The sequence below is a fragment of the Ammodytes marinus genome (genome assembly GCF_949987685.1).
Source record: "Ammodytes marinus genome assembly, chromosome: 2".
In the NCBI taxonomy this organism is placed as follows: Eukaryota; Metazoa; Chordata; class Actinopteri; order Uranoscopiformes; family Ammodytidae; genus Ammodytes; species Ammodytes marinus.
In genome coordinates, this window is record NC_137231.1 from 17,984,309 (window position 1) to 18,002,137 (window position 17,829).

The 17,829-nt window shown below is 39.7% G+C and overlaps 1 protein-coding gene across 1 annotated transcript; it reads right to left on the reverse strand.

Annotated features, from left to right (window-relative positions):
* Nucleotides 1-1,323: 1,323 nt before the first annotated feature.
* wscd2 (WSC domain containing 2) lies at nucleotides 1,324-17,009 on the reverse strand. The gene is made up of 8 exons (XM_080038773.1): nucleotides 16,396-17,009; nucleotides 13,097-13,211; nucleotides 10,812-10,996; nucleotides 7,613-7,734; nucleotides 7,358-7,532; nucleotides 6,208-6,372; nucleotides 5,899-6,099; nucleotides 1,324-3,108 (listed from the first exon to the last, which is right to left on the reverse strand). The coding sequence occupies exons 1-8, from the start codon at nucleotides 16,784-16,786 to the stop codon at nucleotides 2,756-2,758; spliced, it is 1,707 nt and encodes a 568-aa protein (XP_079894899.1). The 5' UTR covers nucleotides 16,787-17,009; the 3' UTR covers nucleotides 1,324-2,755.
* Between the last annotated feature and the right edge of the window lie 820 nt (nucleotides 17,010-17,829).

Genomic DNA, 17,829 nt, shown 5'->3' on the forward strand with positions numbered 1-17,829 from the left:
TTCGTCCATTAATACATTGGTTTAATTGTATTACTTCAAACCCCATGGCTCAACATTGAGAGGACTTTGGCGGCCCCAGCTTTATTGAAGGACATTCTGTTTACAAGTCTGTCTATTAGACAAGTAAACTGAAAAACAGATTAATAATAGCTTATACAATTCAAAATCTATATACTGGGCCAGAGTTTGGAGGAATTTGTCCTGATATTCACAAAATCCAAATCACAAATTAAAAAAACAGAATTTGACATATTGAACCTATTTGACACCAAAGCACCGTTTAATGATGCATTTACCTCTCCAAATTGTACCCTGTGTGGCTTGAATCGAATAGGGACATTTTTACTTATCATGTGGAAGTGTCCACCAGCTAGAAGTCTTTGGGAACAAATAACAAAGCAGCTCTCTAAAACATTTGGTTTGAAAATTAACAGCTCTCCAGAGAGTATGCTCTTGAATGATGATTCTAGGATAAATCTTAACCATACTCAAAGAAAGCTTGGTTTATCAGCATGCACTGTTGCTAAAAGAATGTTGGTGGGTGGCTACCACCTCCCACTCTCTCTATTTATCAGTGGAACTATTCCATTTTAGAGTATGTGTCCATGGAGATTTCTGTTGCTAGGATGAATGGTGCAGGTCAGGTAATGGGTGAGGCTAGAACTGAGGCACTCAACACAGCTAGAAATATGAGATAGTTATTTTCATTATTATTAGTATTTTATATTTTGTCACTCAATATATTGGAAAGAAATATCCATCGAACAAGCAGGTTCATCCTGTAAGTGTCGATTGGAGTATCTACTGTATGTGTCATATTGTTGACAGAGGCTGTACTGTATGTTGTTGTACACCTGCAAAGCTTGTTGAAAATAAAGATAAGAAAAAAAATAAGAAAAAAAAGCTTGTGCACACATCCAAGCCACCCTCAGGCTAATCTATAAGTATAAAGCTTGGTGTCCTGGTCCAGAACACTGAACCATAAAACCACTGCATGTTATAATAATTTATTTGAATTTTGGGTAGATCTACATATGTTACTTACTATATTCATTGTAATATAAGTTTCAATTATTTGGCTTATTAATGGAGGAGTCTGGAAGGACTGTAGTCAGATTTATTTTCTTTGATCTTAAAAAACACAATCACCTTTTAGTGACTGGTCATCTTAATTCCAATGTTTCAGAAATTAGACATCATTTGTAAAAACACTTGACCATAGCAAATCACTTTATGCACTCATTTATTGGGCCTTATCACATTACATTCATTCCATAGAAAATACATTCAAATGTGACACCTATGTTCAGAAAGTGTCGGCTTGTCAAAGAAATCAAGTGCCAATAAAGTTTAAAGCATGTGTTAAAAATAGAAACAACTTCTCCCGTTTGCTTATTGCAATACAAATATTGTTTATGTGTCAGCACACTCTACAAAAATATACTCATATCATCCTGAAAATGGAAGTCAGTTGATGATTTTCTGACTTTCAGTCACCAGTGTTTTATTTATTTATTCATTTATATATTCATTTAATTATATAGCTGTTTATCTTTAAGCATATGGCAGAGCACCCAGAGTACTGTTATACGACATGCTGCTTATAAAATTGGAGCAGGATTTCTTTAAATTAGGAAGAGAAGAAATGATCAACAGCTTTAACAGTTTCAGGGCTCGTATTACAACAAAGTAATAAACAAACAAAGCAAATAAAATCATGTTCAGTATGTTTAACTGTCATAAAATAAATTTGTAACCAATCACTACTGCTAACTTTTAACCTCCGATCTATGATGTGAGTGTAATGCCTAATGCTAATTCCTCAGTGTTCTTTGGGGTGGGTCTTGCACAGTGTAGTGCTTTTTGGATATCTGCATCGAGTCCAGTGTTACGAATAACATACACAAACAAATCAGTCAACATGTGCACTCCACACCAGAGATAAATAAATGCTGTCGAGATAAATCCTCTTCTCTTCGTGAGTCAGTGCCTTCAATAGGATTATTCATCTTCTTGAATATGAGAAGCTGAGAATTGAGTTCTTTACCTCTTCATCATTGAAAACATAATTCCTCATACATACGGTAAGTTAAATAACTTACATACAACTTGGAAACACACAGTATCATCATCATAGCCTGCATATTGCATTTTTCCCCCTGACAAAGGGCTCAAAGTTTGAATTGAAGTTCACGTATAAAATATTATTGTTCTGTAACTATTAAAGCAGCAGAAGATTTACACATTTTAGTTTGAATGTATCATTATTGTTATCACTATTTTGCACAAAATAAGCTCATACAACACACTCTGCAGTATTGTATAATATCTTTTGGCTTAAATGATTTTTCCACCTGCAACAAATCACCCAGCAGAGTCTGTTTTCACAGCTATTGTACCTTCTTCATGTTAAGGCATGTGCACATGCCTACACAGCACATGTGCATAGAGCGGGATAAGAAGTGCTTTTCATTCCACCAAAGAGAGAAAAACAAAGGTCTTTAATTAAATGCATGAAGCTGCTGAGGTTCAACAGAAAAAAAATAAAATCTGATTATAAAGTGAAAATAAAAGGGTAAAGAAACTGATCTCTGCTCACTACAGCTTTGATCTATGGGACTTTACAGAAAAAAACTGTAAGAATTGAAAACACTATTTTAGTCCTGTAATCCTACGAAATATGGTGCACAATGTTTTGACAGAGCAGTCCACTTAAAGAAAATGTGAAAAAAGGGAAATGAGTAGATCACATATATCATCTTGGCATATAGTCCTCTGGAACTCCGGACATATTCCTTTTCTTCAACACAACGTCTACTGTTCTGATCAGTTCGTTGATGTTCGCCCGCATTTCAGGCGTGTAGGGGTCGTATTCAAGCTTTCGTAGACCCGATCGCTTGAAGTTCCCATCCTTTTGGCCCTCGACGCAGAGCAGGCGGTCCTCAGACACCTTCAAACCCAGAAACTGAACCATGCCCTTCAGCTGGGTGAACAGGTCCCTCTTCACGTTCTCAAAGTGGACCACGTGGACGCTCTTCCCATAATTCAGCCAGTCCAACGTGTGGGACGCCCACCAAGGCGCATAGTTCCTCACAAACTCGGGCCACTCTGCAGGACAAACAAGAGCACAGAGAGTAGATATGCATGCGTTGAAGGTACCAGTGTACTAAAAACGTCTATTATATTGTCTAAATTGGAATATGTGAGACAGAGAAACCACTAAATCCAGGCCTATATTTCCCAAACCTTTAAGATTTGCTATTTAAAATGCTCTAAAGAGCCATTGAAACGTTCTGAAGAATGAGGCAAATTTATCAACTCCATATCACCGTGAAGTGTAGGAGAGCTGTAATTCAGAGCAGCTCTTATAGTAGTCACATCATTTATCACATGCAAACTCAGAGCAGGAATCTGACAATCGGACATCGACCACATTATTCATTGTCCAATCTAAAATGGTTTATAATAAGTAGTGACGAAATGATAGGCAACTGGCTGTCCAAATCCAAACTGAACCAGGAAAGAAAAATAAATGTAGATTTAGCTTTATTTCTAAAGTTTCCCTCTTAGCAGTTTGATAAATAAAGACCCTGATTTCAACAAAGTAAAGTCAAATAAATAACATCTTAAAAAGTCACTGTGGGTGCTGAACAAAGGGGAAGTGAGAGTCACGCTAGCCAAAGCTGATGTCACTTTGCTCAAGAAGCCCATTGCAATACACTGCAGGGCACATTGAATCACTCTACTGTAGAAATGTTTGAATACTAGTAAAGTGGACTTTCTCGGTTGTCAGTCAAACTGCAAAAATGTACTGGAGAAAAATTCTATGCTTGCAACTTTCACTCATTGGTAATCTACTACTGGTGTATAAAAGCAGCGGCTGGCAGGAACTGTGCTGCATTAGCACCCATCTTTACTCTTGGGAGAGGTTGTCATTAAAGTTTAAAGCCTGCTGAGTTTGAAGTGCTGTCCCGGAAACCAATGAGAGGGGCAATTTTAGTACCAGAGTGGACAAAATATTATATAATGCGATTTAAAAGCCCAACCAACTGTAAAGAAACCAGAGCCTAAAGTTATTGCAGCTCTGCTTCTAAACCTCCTGCTCTGCTCATGTTTGACTACAGTATAATCATTTAGACACTTGTTCATTCATAAATGTTCTTGTTAGCCATTTGAGTTCAAAAACCCAAATTAAATTATTTGAAAAAAGGCCTTTGATGGTGATAACACTGAAAAAAAACCTGTGCTTTGTAAAATGACATGCGAGGGCGCAAATAAGTTACATCTGCCCCTGACTTGACTTTATGTGGACACACTTGAGGGCGTTCACATAAAGTCATTGTCTCCTTCTGCAGAGGTGAGTGCACCCAATCATACATGTGGCGCCCCAGAACACGATGTCACGCCGACTCTCGTACGCTGTATTCGAGGTGGCAGCTGTCATAAAGCCTTTCTCTTTGCTGATATCGCTGCATCGTTTCCCCACCAAAAGAAGGAATAAACAATCATCGCACACGGCGGGCCAAATGTGCTTATGTTTTCACAGAGAGAGGTAAATGCTGGGTCGGCAACTCTACAGCCTCTGGAAAAATCGATGAAATCTCACAGAAAGTCAGGGAGACGATTACCCGAGACAAGACATAACCATAGTGGCCATAGTGACCAGGACACACTTAAGTGAGTGTACAATCTTATAGACAAAGGAGTTACTGGGCCCAAAGGCTTAATTTCTGTAAATACGCCATGAGCTCTTTAATATCCTCTTTTAATCATCAAGTACACACAAGAGGAATGTAACTCTGCTACATAGTGCTGACAGATTATTAAATGGTTGCACAATGCAGGGGGACATGCAGCATGTAAGACAATGTATCCAAATCTATTGCACCGCAAAATGGTCAAGAAGGGACTAATTAAATATGTAAAAGTGCACTGTCTTTGTCTTATATATGTTAGATATTGATACCAATCAACCAGCTATTTGATAACGAAACCATAAGCTGATTTTTACTGGCATCTTTAGAGCACCAGCTTGGAGGAAGTTACATGGAGACACTCTGCTGTAACATTAAAAATCAATGAGAAAGGTTTGAAAATGTTAAAGCAGACAGATATGAGTGGTATCGATCGTCTCATCCAGCTCTCACACAGTAAGCGAACAAATGTTTTTTCTTAAATGTCATCACAGCTGGAAAATAACTTTCTATGTAGAATGTACACATCTTCAGACACACACAGTCTGTACATGCACACATTGCTTAATTAAATGTAGCACGAGTCGAGAGGCAATCTGTTTATGCCTGGTGACACGACTCATGATCCGACTGAACCAAGGACACAGGGTTGCGGTTTATTGGCTGTTTCATTTCTTGTTTCTGAAAACAGGCATACTGTGCTAACTTGACATCATGTTGGAAATTGGTTTTGGAACGTCTCCAAGCGTCATCAAAAACTCAGCCACAATGGTTGATAAGGTCAAAACCGCAAGGTTTTGACACCCATGGGGGTTTTTATTGCTCATTTCTTTTACTTCCTTATTTTTCTATCACCATTGACAAGTTAGTTTAATATCACCACAAACTCCCAGTGAAAATCTTTAGTCCAGTTTTTCATTTAGATTTATTCAGTAGGGCTGGAGGAAGTTAATATCCTTCTGATGTCCCATGTGGGGTGTGTTCAGGGGACCGTCTGTAAAAATGTCTATGTGATGGATGTTGGCTTGTAAACTCAAGCCTCCAGTCATGATTAATTTGTCTTTCAGCTGGACATTTTTAGGCCACATGCTAACAGATTCTTACATTTTGCTTAAATCTATCTAATTTGATTTTAGTTATGTAGAAATATGTTTATAACAAAACAAAAAGGTATTTCTGTTTCCTTACACAACAGGCAGCTCACCTTTCCCTTTCCAGTGGGCCTGGGAAGCAAATCCAATATGGCCGCCATATTTTCTGTTAAATTCTGCCATGAGGGCTTTGTAGGGGTTACGGATCATGAGGATGCCGGAGTCGAAGGCTTCGATCTCCTTCCTGCCGCTCTCATGTGTCTTAATGCTGATGGTCCTCCCACTCCGCCAGTGGTCCCGCTCCCCTTTAAACCCTGAACAAAACCACAACGTCCCAGAGTGAATATGTTTAATACACAGTCACGGAATTAATGAATGAACATGCTTTGTGAATCATTTTAGATAAATGTGAAGGGGCCTACCTTTGTTGTAAAGGGAGCCATCAAAGTAATAGCTTCCTGTGTAAAAGCCAGTTGCGAGCTCGATGAGGTGGCGGGCCCAGGTGTTGCCGGCTCCAGGGAAACTGGCGAGGGCCATCAGCTGCTTGGCCCGAGTCGGGAGGAAGTGCCGGTCCATGCATCGATTATCTTTTAAAACAACACAAACACCAACATGCTATACTATTGATTTGTTGTGTAGAATTGTGATCTGTGACAGTGAACTATGACTTGACGAACTGTTTAACAAGTTGCTCAACACAATCAAGCTTCAAATAGATACTGAAAGTTTGTCACTTCCTGCTCATGAACATAGTTCTGTCATAATATGGGTTAAAGAAAAGGGATTGTTATTTTGAAACATTGGAAGTTTGTGGACAAAACATTTAATGTCATTGGAGTAAAGTTCAAACAGGCCTTAACACAGGATATAGATACATTGCGGTACATTGTTCTTTTTTGCTGTGCGTGGGTGAGCTTGTCTGATTCGTAACCACCAGGAATTGGCTGATATTGCAAAGCTACTGACGTTAATGTGCGGGATAATATGTTTAGCCATTAAAAAAAATACTGAAGTAAAATAAACAATATAGGCAGATTTCTGTGTTCAACTTGCCGCTTTTTTTTTGCTTGACAGCATTAAAACCTCCTGCTTTACTGGGCTTTGTGAGTGTGTGCGTTGAGGAAACACATTTACATAACAGACTGACACGAGATGTCTTGGGCTGAAATCAATTATGTGTCAAAATCTTTTTCTTCTCAAGCGGATTTTGTCCTGAATTGTGGTTTTTAAGGTGCTATTGTAAGTAAACCTTCATTTTGTTAAGATTGCACTTAGAGCAAATATTTGATGACATAATAATAAAAACACAAACATATTAAGCTATAATGTAAAATAAATCTATATCAATAATACAAAAACATGTAGGTAATGAATCATTTACATATATGGATGATTTACAACAGTTATGCAGTTAGCAGTTGGACTTTTTCACACTTGACTGTGCCATTAACGTGAAAGTTTTTGTTTCCTGCACATAGGGTGTTATTTAGTGTTATGTTAGTTCCGTGGCATGCCTCCCATTGGAATGTCCCCTTCATGTACTGCTGTGAATGTGGGCCATGGAAACTGTACCTTGAACCTGTGTCTGGTAAACCACAAAGTACTGGTCATTCCCGCAGCTCTCAAACTCATCCCCGTGGCATTGGTGGAGACACATGCTCTCGTCCTCCGGCTCATGAAGGGAGAAGAGAGACGTAGGGAAACCACAGTGACATCTGTCTGCAGCCAGGACGGCCAGGGGTTTATCCTGAAATACGGCAGCAGTTACACACTGAATACACACTTGCAAATGCACAACGCAGGGAAACACACACATGATTCCCTTACCCTTTCCGTGCACATGTCCACACACTTGTCCACGGACATGTTTAGGATGACCGCGCTGAAAGGAAGTGCCAGGCTGACATTGTCTGGCCTGTGGAAACATCCTTTGAAAATAGCGCTGCCATCTGGAAAAGACAAAACACAAAGTCATTCACCCATAGGACAAAAAAAACATACACACTGTATCCTTCACTTTTATGGTTACCGAGCAGCTCCCATCAGCCTGGCCTCTATTCAATGACCCCTGATGCAGAGATCCCCCTGGGACTCTGCCCCAGTCCACTGAGGCCTTGGCCTGCCAGTGGACCAACAGCAACACTTACATTCCTGCTGCTTGTCAGTGACCTTTAACCTCAGCTCCTTACTCTGCATGGTCTGATGGACAGACCATATATCACAACAGCAGAGATGAGCTGCATCGCTATCTGTGAGATGATAATTCATACTTTGATTTTTGTATTTTAAAAAAAAATTTCAGTGATTCTTGAGAACCGGGACAAAAGGCCGTCTTCCATATGTAACTGCTGTTATCTTTAAAAATAAAAATATTAAAATTTGTAGATGTTATTAGGGATTAAGAATAGAATGTTTCGAGCACAATTATCCCATTTAATTTAATTTGATCATTATCATGTTAAATATATGACACTTGATATCTTCTCACGACATCCAAAACAGTGTGTCCACAGAGAGGGTTTCAATCTTTCATATGCAATAAAACCTATTAAAAATTTAATTTAATGATTAAAAAGTGCTTTTTTTCATTAAAAGCAACACTAAATAATCTCTCATATTTTCTTCAACACATTCATGTTTTATATGGTTTCAACTTCTGAAGAAGTTATTTGAAATGTTTCGATAATTTTTTTTTCATGTAGTAGTTCATACTAGCACCTATCATCAACAGAAAAACCAAATGGCTAATAGAAAAACTCTATTTGTTCTGTTTAAAAAACGCTAAATATGTCAACATGTCAATGTCAGATGTCAAAAAATTTATATTTATATACATTTTTTGTGGCCTCTGTCAGTCTTGGTAAATATTTGTGAACATTATACATCTCATGGGTCTAGCATAAATTGAGGGAAAATGTATTTGTGTTTTTGGTGTCTGACGCTGTTGACACAAAATAAGGAATGGCAAGCTAAAAAGCCCATTTTGATAAAAAGGACAAAAGCTGGGAGGTTGTGTCAAAGCTTAGCTCAGTAGCTTAGTATATGTTGGATACATACATGTAATTTAATTTGCCTAAACATAGGGTTTGTATTGTTTTAGCATGGGACCCTGTTTTGTCCCACTTCTCAAGAATCACTGATTTACTATTTGCTTCTTCTGCACTGCACATGGTAGCTTGATTACAAAACGATTAGGCAATTATGAGTTGTTCAGCCTCAAAACATTTTAGAATGAATCATCAAACAATCAGCAGTAGCATTGCTTCGGTTCAAGACCACTGTTTAAAGTCACTGCTGAAGCTTATCTACACATTCATTTCACATTTATTTCAGACATGTCAACAGGGCCGATATGAATATGAATCTGTTTCTGCCGCCTATCTACATGTGGAGCATTAATAGCATAGGAAGAAAAGCAAACACTTAAGGTGTTCCTATGACAGATACCCTTATGAAGATGTCTTGCTTTTTAAAACGTCACTGATTAAAATGTGCAGATTAACTGTGCACCAAAACAAGACCTTCACCAAGACTGCTTGAGCTTTTCTCTGCTTTGATTTACTGCAAACTTGAACAATCAACAACCCTGTTGAATGAGCTCCAGCCACGAGGGTGCATTTAATGTTTTATTTATTTTGCCCTTTTTCTCTGACTTGCATTTTTAATGTCACATCCATGCTCACTTTATTTCCCTGCACTGTATCTTCAGTGCGTACCTTTTCTGTTGCTCTTTTTTAACCCTTGAATGTGGCATCCTCTATTAAATCCAAAGGCTTTTTTTGTTATGTGCCCTGTTGACCCACACATACAGTATGCAGCATGGTAGCAGATTACTTTTACTGAAAACACTCATTCATGTGACTTTAATGGTCTTTCAGTGGCAACTAAAAAACAGCCACCTCGACACAATCTCTGCATTTCCTCTTTGAATTTCTAAGAGGGCTCACATGACGGAGACCAGAGTCAGGGGTGAAAACAGAAAACATGAAGAGCTTGTTCAGCAGTCTGATGGATGTCAAACAGAGTAGGGGGGAAAAGCAGAAATGAAAATAAAAATAAACAAACAAAACTGAACTGGACAAGGAAAGTAGGATGTTTTATATTCCAGTGTTGCTTTAAAATATTCTCAATAGGGGGGTGCCTTTGACCCGGGTTCGGTTCCCGCCCGCGGTCGTTCTCTGCATGTCGCTCCCCTCTCTGCCCCATTTCACCTCTGTCTCTCTGCACTGTCAATGAAGCATAAAAATGCCCAAAAAATATCTTTAAAAAATTTTTTTTTTAAAAAATATTCTCAATATACTGTATGTATAACATGTACAGTATATTTCTTAACCTAATTAACTCAATTCTTTCGGTTCAACAGATTATTTCTCAGAAGTAGTTGGAAGATGAGAAAAAGGAAGAAGGAAAGTGTGAAAAGTTACCTCACCTTGTGGCCGGGACTTTTTAAAGCAAAAGGTAACAGCAAAAAGTACCAAATAAATTAAACCACAGCATATTGCAACAATTTAGTTTTTTTAACAAACTATACGTCAACATGTAGATACTTTTCCTTTCTGGTAAACAGACCTCCCTTACCGCTTTTCAAAGCAGCAGCCAGCGAGTGTTTAAGATGCAGACCACGGTTACGCAGGTAGCACAGCTCTCCGGGGAAAGAGGTAAACACAACTGAGCCGCCTGCTCCCAACTGTGGCATTAACCAGAAATAACACAAATATTTCCCCTCCAAACAGCCAGGCTCATTACATTCCAGGATCATAAAGAGCCTCTTGGTGCCTGCCTCAGGGTTGGATACTGTCAGTTGTACTGTACTTGGGCTTGTTCGCCTTTTTTTCAGCACATGGACATGAATTCCAATGCTCCCATTTTTTCCAATAACAAATAATTACATATTTTTGCTATTTAAAGAGATGATTATGTGAAACCTGACAGCGCTGCCTCCTGTTTACTTGACAGCCCTGTGTGGAGCAGCTCCCTATAAAGCGTGGGGGAGAATATTTCCCTGGTTGCAGAGCGTCAGACTCACAGCGTCGCGCCGACTCCTGGCTCAGCTCCATCCTATAGATGGAAAGTCGGTTGGCTCCTCCGCACTGGTTGCTCTTCTCTCCTTTACACTCCATATTGCATTGGCTGTCTGAAGCATTGGGGGCCTGGATCTTGTGACCGCAGTAGCACTCTGCTCCAAACTCCAGCCCCGCGTACATGTAACCTCTGGAGGAAAAAAAAGGATTAGCATCATTAGCAAAGTGAGACAGAGAGCGTTCAAGTGATTGTTCTGAGCCGTTGGTGCATCTCTCAGGGCAACATTCAGATCAACCGGATAAGACGAAACAAACAAATTATGCAAGGGGGATGTTGAAGTAAACATGAAAAGACATCCAGACATTAATCAGGAAATAACATCTCTCTCTTTAGTGAAGATGAGATAAATTACTATTCCTGTGAGAGGGTCTAAGGCAAAGCCAATTATACATATACTTGAAAACTGAATCCCTGACGCAAGGTCTCTTCTCTGCCTTCTGTTGCTTCATGGAGGATTTGACTTTGCCTTTCGGATGCAATTAGACGTCTAACACCCCTTTCACACAACATGTAATATCTGGCCTGTCAATCAAAACCCCAAAACGCTGTGTGCTGCTATGTGCTTTTGCCCCTCATTTATTTGTCTGTTGTTATTAACTAGCTGCTCTGGAAGAGGAGGCAGGCAGGCAGGATGAAAAAAAAGGAGGAGGAGGAGGCTGAAAACAAGCTTCTCTCTCTGTTCCTATTCTCCACTCTGTGAATCAGTGATGGATGTAATTCAATGCATTCGATATAGCCGTCCCCGCTATTCCTCAGGGAGGAAAAAGAGGTGAGAGGGAGACAGGATGTGATGTAACAGGAGACAAATTGAGGCGAGGGGAAGGGAGATAAATGCTGTGGAAACTGGATAGCAAAGCAGTTTTTCATGTTTTGACCTGATCATACCACCAGGAAGAGACACACGCTGTATTGATATGCCCATACAGATATGAATAAAACAACACAATGTGGATTGTAATACAGTATAGTATGATGATTTTAATGAATAAAACTGAATACAGCAAATTTGCAGCGGGTCTCACTTGAATTTAGATAGAACATTCTTTATTTTTAGGGTGTTCTTTATGACCAAATGTATGCTTAAAACCCGTTTTAGCACCAATATGCTATAAGAATATAAAAAAATAAGATTTTCCTTTAAGTTACAAGATGGTGACTAAGGTTGAGCACTGCTGTGGGCTTGCAGTCCCGTTTAATAAGAAACGTTGCCTGCACACTGACAAAAAACAGCAGAAGAGGATCTTAAGATACAAAAAGAATACATTTTCCCCATGTGCAGAAGGAGTCATAATGCTGACACTTTTTGTTACATTGTTGCACATTGATTTAACTGATTATTTTTGCATTTACTTTTGATTTTTTGTCAGTGTTTTTCTATGAACTGGAGCTACCAAGAGCTCCAGTCCTCCAGGCTCTAGATAAGGGTAAACACTTGAGGTTAATAGGGATGCAGCAGTGTTTTTCTCTCTCTCTCTCTCTGACAGGTTGTTTGCCATGGTTGGATGGGGGTGCAGGCAGAGGCTCTGTAGGACATGTCGAAACAGGAAAAGGCCTTCCCCAAACTGTTCACACTTAGCTGGAAATACATTTTGACTAAAATATTAATAATATATTAGTACACCATGTCAATTGGACAGTAATGATATTCTCCAGTGTTTTTAACAGAGAAATCCCACCTTACGGTCCATTTTATAGCTGTTCTGGAGCTTTTCATAATATCACGTGATCTTTATCAGCTGATGCATTCTGCACAATTTTCTCTGTAATGTGCATCGATTTTCAGATTTCAAATTTTACTAACGCAAACGTCAGTAAAAGACGTCATCTTTAAAAAAAAAATCTTTGACATTCAAAAACCAGAGAAAAATAACGTGACATGATTTAAAGGGCAATAAAATGGGCCTTGAGGCGAGATTGTTTGCTCAGCTGCAAGTGTTTTTTCTCCAGTCAGTTGTTGTTATTGCACGCTGTGATATATGTCGATAGTATCTGTGGAAAGCTTTTATTGGTCAATAAGTGGCCATCATATCTTTCATCATTCAAGCTCAATAATACACCACAGATGAAGAAGTTACTCTTAAACACTGTTTCTAATTCCCTTATCAGCTCTTCTGCATCTGCAATATCACTCCTACTTTATTTCTCAGGCCTGAAAGGAGACATAAAAAAGAAGAAAAGGGTAATGGAATGGAATGGAAAGTTTTGTTTGGTTGTGTGCTGCTCTCATACCTTTCTGCACAGTTGTCCTGACAACGGAACACAGTCATTTTTTTGTAGTCAAAAAAAGAAACTCCTCTCAGCGCCCTTTTCTGTGTGTCATCAATGTAGCAGCCGACGTACTTTGCTGAAAAAGAGAAAAAAATTAAGTTTAAATAAGTTTTCGCATACAAAGACAAATACACTTTGTAAAAAATTTATTTAATTAAATCCACAAATATATAGTATATGTTTATTGTAAGAATGTATATCAGCAACAGGGCTTTTAAAGGGCACACTCATTTGTGGAAAAGCTGTTTGACCATATAACTGTCAAAAATCAATGCTGTGTATGCCTCTTTATCGGCTTCATATGCGCACACAGTGTTGTAACAGAGCACCAGAGGAGTCCTAACTGGGGCAGAGTGTTAATTTATTTATAAAGACACACATCCCCTTCTAGTGGCCTGTAACTGTAGTGGCAGTCATCTCTCTCTCTCTCTCTCTCTCTCTCTCTCTCTCTCTCTCTCTCTCTCTCTCTCTCTCTCTCTCTCTCTCTCCTCTCTGCATTATTTCAGAAGCATTGTGGGGGTTGGGCTTCAGTGAACCAGAGGCAGCCACCCTCCAACAGCTTCTTTCCTCCCAATAAAACATTGTTCCACTGTTTAATCGAGCTGTGCGGATTCTACTGTACCTTTAACAAACAAACCTCTCGCCATCTGTGCTGTGCCATTATCGCTCTGAGCCTCTGTTAATAGCTAAATGAGTCCTGGTCCCCTGCATTACTTTAATTGTTATGGTCTCAAGGTCTGCATTTAAGCTCAATGCATTGTGCTGCAGGCTGTAATCATCCTCCTAACTGTTTTCAAGCTGGAAAATAATCTGCTTTACGGTGAGGGAAAATGCTGATTTAAATTAAGCTGAAACCTCTATTCGGATAGTATATTCCTGTTTAGCATGGCAAAAGAGTAAAGGGTGACAGCATCTGCAACTGATGTGACATAGTATTGGATGCTTTGAATACACAAATGTTGCACAATAACTTCCCTGTCCCTGGTGGATCATATGTCAACAACATTTCAATATTCTTTACTCAGTCTACCCTTGCTTTCAATTCAGTACACCATGCCTCTCTGCTATCGCACCACACAGTGCAAATGTGTCAATGTGATGCGTCTGCTCATGCTGCAATGTTCTCTCCAAATTAAATTCAGAGCCAGTGCAATGCCACAAGCATAACATAAAAACATGCAGATGGTAAAGACTGCAGAGTAATGATTGGTTTTGGATGTATGAGAGTAAACAAATGCTTTGAAGCTACTTAGTACTCCATTATCACTTTCAGCTGCAGTCCTGTGAGGTTAGCGTTTTTCAGAGGAGAATGATGGGAGGGAAAGAAGAGGACTGAGCCAGAGTGAGAGACTATTTTATCAGATAACCCAAGGCTTGGATGTACATTGGATGTAAACACGTTTGTTTTCCTTGCCTTGAATATGGAAAAAAATAGCTTGAAACTGTGCTAGAAAAATATTGTTCTTTAATATTCAAAACTACAGGCTAACACACTCTACTGTGACTCAGAGTTTTTGTAACAGGATCACTTATTTATTTTCTCTTCTGGTCTGACCTTCTTCAGACAGAGAGGTTGGACTGCCCCTGGAGTGAAGTGAGGTACATTTTACAAAGAAAGACAGAGAAGCAATCGCTCAAACTTATGTTTCATATGAATGGGCGGTTTTAGACTTGCCCGTTCTGCTCTTAGAAGTAGAAACAGTTATTTATGCCTACTCAGTGTCTATTCTAATATGATTATGATGGCCATTATGAACAAACAGAAACATGCAAACAGCATGTGCGGGTTTCCACTGAAATTGTATCTGGACCAGATGTTTACAATCCTGAACTGAATGTTCCTCACTGTGGAATAAAGACTAAGAACATGTATTGAAGAGATAAACTAAAAAAAAATTGGAGACTTTTTTATTTCTTAACCTTTTTGGATTTTTTGTCAAGAAAAGGCTTTTTTTTCATAAAATCACAAGATCTCGAGATAACGGCATTAAAAATGGATGGCTTATGTATCATACCTCAGTATAATTAAGCACAGGAGGAGAATTACGTATGTTTACTAAACCTTTAGAGGGGCATTTATTTGAAACAGTATCAGTAACAGAGTATTAAAAAATGATTGTGTTGCTATTTTTACTTCGTCAATGGATCTAATTACTTCTTCAACAGCTAATGTTTTTTAGAGAATAATGGTGGCCTGGCAATCGGATTATTTTCTTGAATACATATTGGTGAAATCCAGTGTTGACTGTTGTTTTAAATAATTTACACTTCATCCAACAGTGCATTGAGAGTTTGTCAGTGTCTAAAACACAGCAAGGGGTTAAATTTCATCCTCTTATCAGCTATGTTGATCGTTTTCTACCGCAAAGGAATAATTTAGCTGGATATTTATGCCATCCAAGGTCAGAGATGTCTTGACGGGCACTTCCCGTCCTCACAGATGTGCTCTCATTCATTGTGTAATTTCATTGGATGTCACCAGCCAGACAGGAGTTTATATGTAAACCTTTTCTGAAAGGATTATGTGGTCGCACAGTTTATAAACAGACAGATAAACCTGTAAATCCTGCGATCATGAACTCATTCAGATGTTGTGATCTTGTTGCGTGTGCAGAGCAGCTGCAGCACTGTGGGTGAGACACTTGAAGGATTCACTCCAGACAGACCAGACAGAGGGCTTAATCATTATCATCATCTTTCTCCTCTCTCAGGAGATTTCCTATAGGACCAATTACAACTAGATATTTTTGTAGTAGTAGAACCAGAGATTGCTTTGGAATAATTTCAAAATAACATGAAGTGTTGGAGGGACAAGAACTGCCAGTGGATGTGTTTTATTAAATCGACCTCTAATGCAAAGTTCTAAATTCCAACAATTTGTCGAATAGTCTAATTAGAAGAAATTACAAAACAATGGGAGATTGTTGTGATAAATGCTCCAATATGTTTAACACTAAATCACATATTGTGACAATTCACTAATTTTATTCCCTTTCTATACGAGTAAATTCTAGTGCACACTGCATTGCATTAACATATTTTTCCTTTGATTTATTTTTTAATGTCGGAAAAGCCAATGGCAAGTTGTCATAGTCAAAGTCAAATCCTATCTTTTATCATTAACCGACTCGTTTTGTATTTTGAGATGAGAGAGAATATCTGACGAGGTTCCTGTGTTGAACTTGAACAACTGCCAAACTGAAGACAACACCATTGCAACGACATGGTATAAACATGTTGTCTTGGTATGAAGAACCCACCTCTTCCGTCGTCCACGTCTTTGGCATTGCGTCCCTTAAGTGCCCGGTTCCAGTTGTTGGTGTAGTCTCCCCCCCTGCGCACATTCTCCTGGCCCTCCTGTCGCGCCTTCTTCATCCACGGGGGGCCGTACCTGCGTCCAGACCTGCGTGTCTCCTTAAACACTCGACTCATGATGCCGAGCCCTCGGGTGTCTGACGATGAAGTCTGTTTGCCCTTCTCTGAAGCCACCACAGAGGCCCGGCCCCCTCTGGCCCCGGGGCCGCTGTTCCCCACAAAGCCAGAGTGCAGGAAGACCAAGCTCCCGGCAGTCAGGTAGAGGAGGATAAGGGAAAAGAATCGTACAGGTTTCCTGCGGAAGTAGCGCTGTATCTTCAGCAGAGGCTTGGCCATGCTGGCTCCACCTGCCACTCAGACACACTCTCCCACTGATGAAAACACATAAAGCAAAAGAATCAACACCTCAGTGGCTCTCTCCCTGTTCCCACCACAACGCAGACCACACTGGGCCCCAAACTAAAATGGTGAGAAAGTCAGTTTGAAAGTGTCCTAATCCAGTATGAAAGTCATCCAAACAATAGCATTTTTCCCCCTTGTGTAGGCCTCCTGAGTCTCACGGGGGAGAGGTTGCTTTACAACTGCATGTGCACCGTGCAGCTCTGCAGATCCTGTCCAAGTGAGAGTCTCTGTCAGTGTTCCCGCTGACAGTACAGCCCTGAGAGCCAGATCCTGGGCCGCGGCATGAAAGGTGAGTGGCTCAGAGTGAAAGATGATCGCTCACACTGCTTTCACTGACAATTATCGGGCCTGCAGAGATGCCACACTGGCACAGACGTGGCACTTTCTCCCACAGTGTGCGGAAGGATGAGGGTTTTATTTAGTGGCTGAGATCTTCTCGCCTTCGTGAGGCCGACTATTCACCGAGACCATCCCGGGAAAGAGGGCGTGACTCACCATCTGCGGACGAGACACACACACACACACACACACACACACACACACACACACACACACACACACACAAGAGAAATGAGTGTCTACCGGAGAGTAAGCTCTATCACAGGTGGCAAAGGACAAACAACATGAGCAGGTTACAAAAGCATGCAGTGAGTCCATCTCCTTGTAGGAAATACATCAAGAGCCTCCTCCTCAGCTTTCCAACAATCCAAAAAAGGAAGTGTACAAACAAAAAGAAGCTTGGTTTTCTACTGGAATTGTTTTGTTACATGGAATCTCAAGTTAAAACGCACACATTCTTTTGTATTATTTCAAAACCAACATTAACCACAATACAATTGGGAATAGACATAAGCAAAGGACAAATAAAAACCCACTTATTTTTGATGTTATTTTGTGGACCAAAAGGTTCAAAAAGCGTCACTGCAGCAATAGCGTCACTGCAACAATGTTCTATGTTATATTTTTTAGGTTAGGTT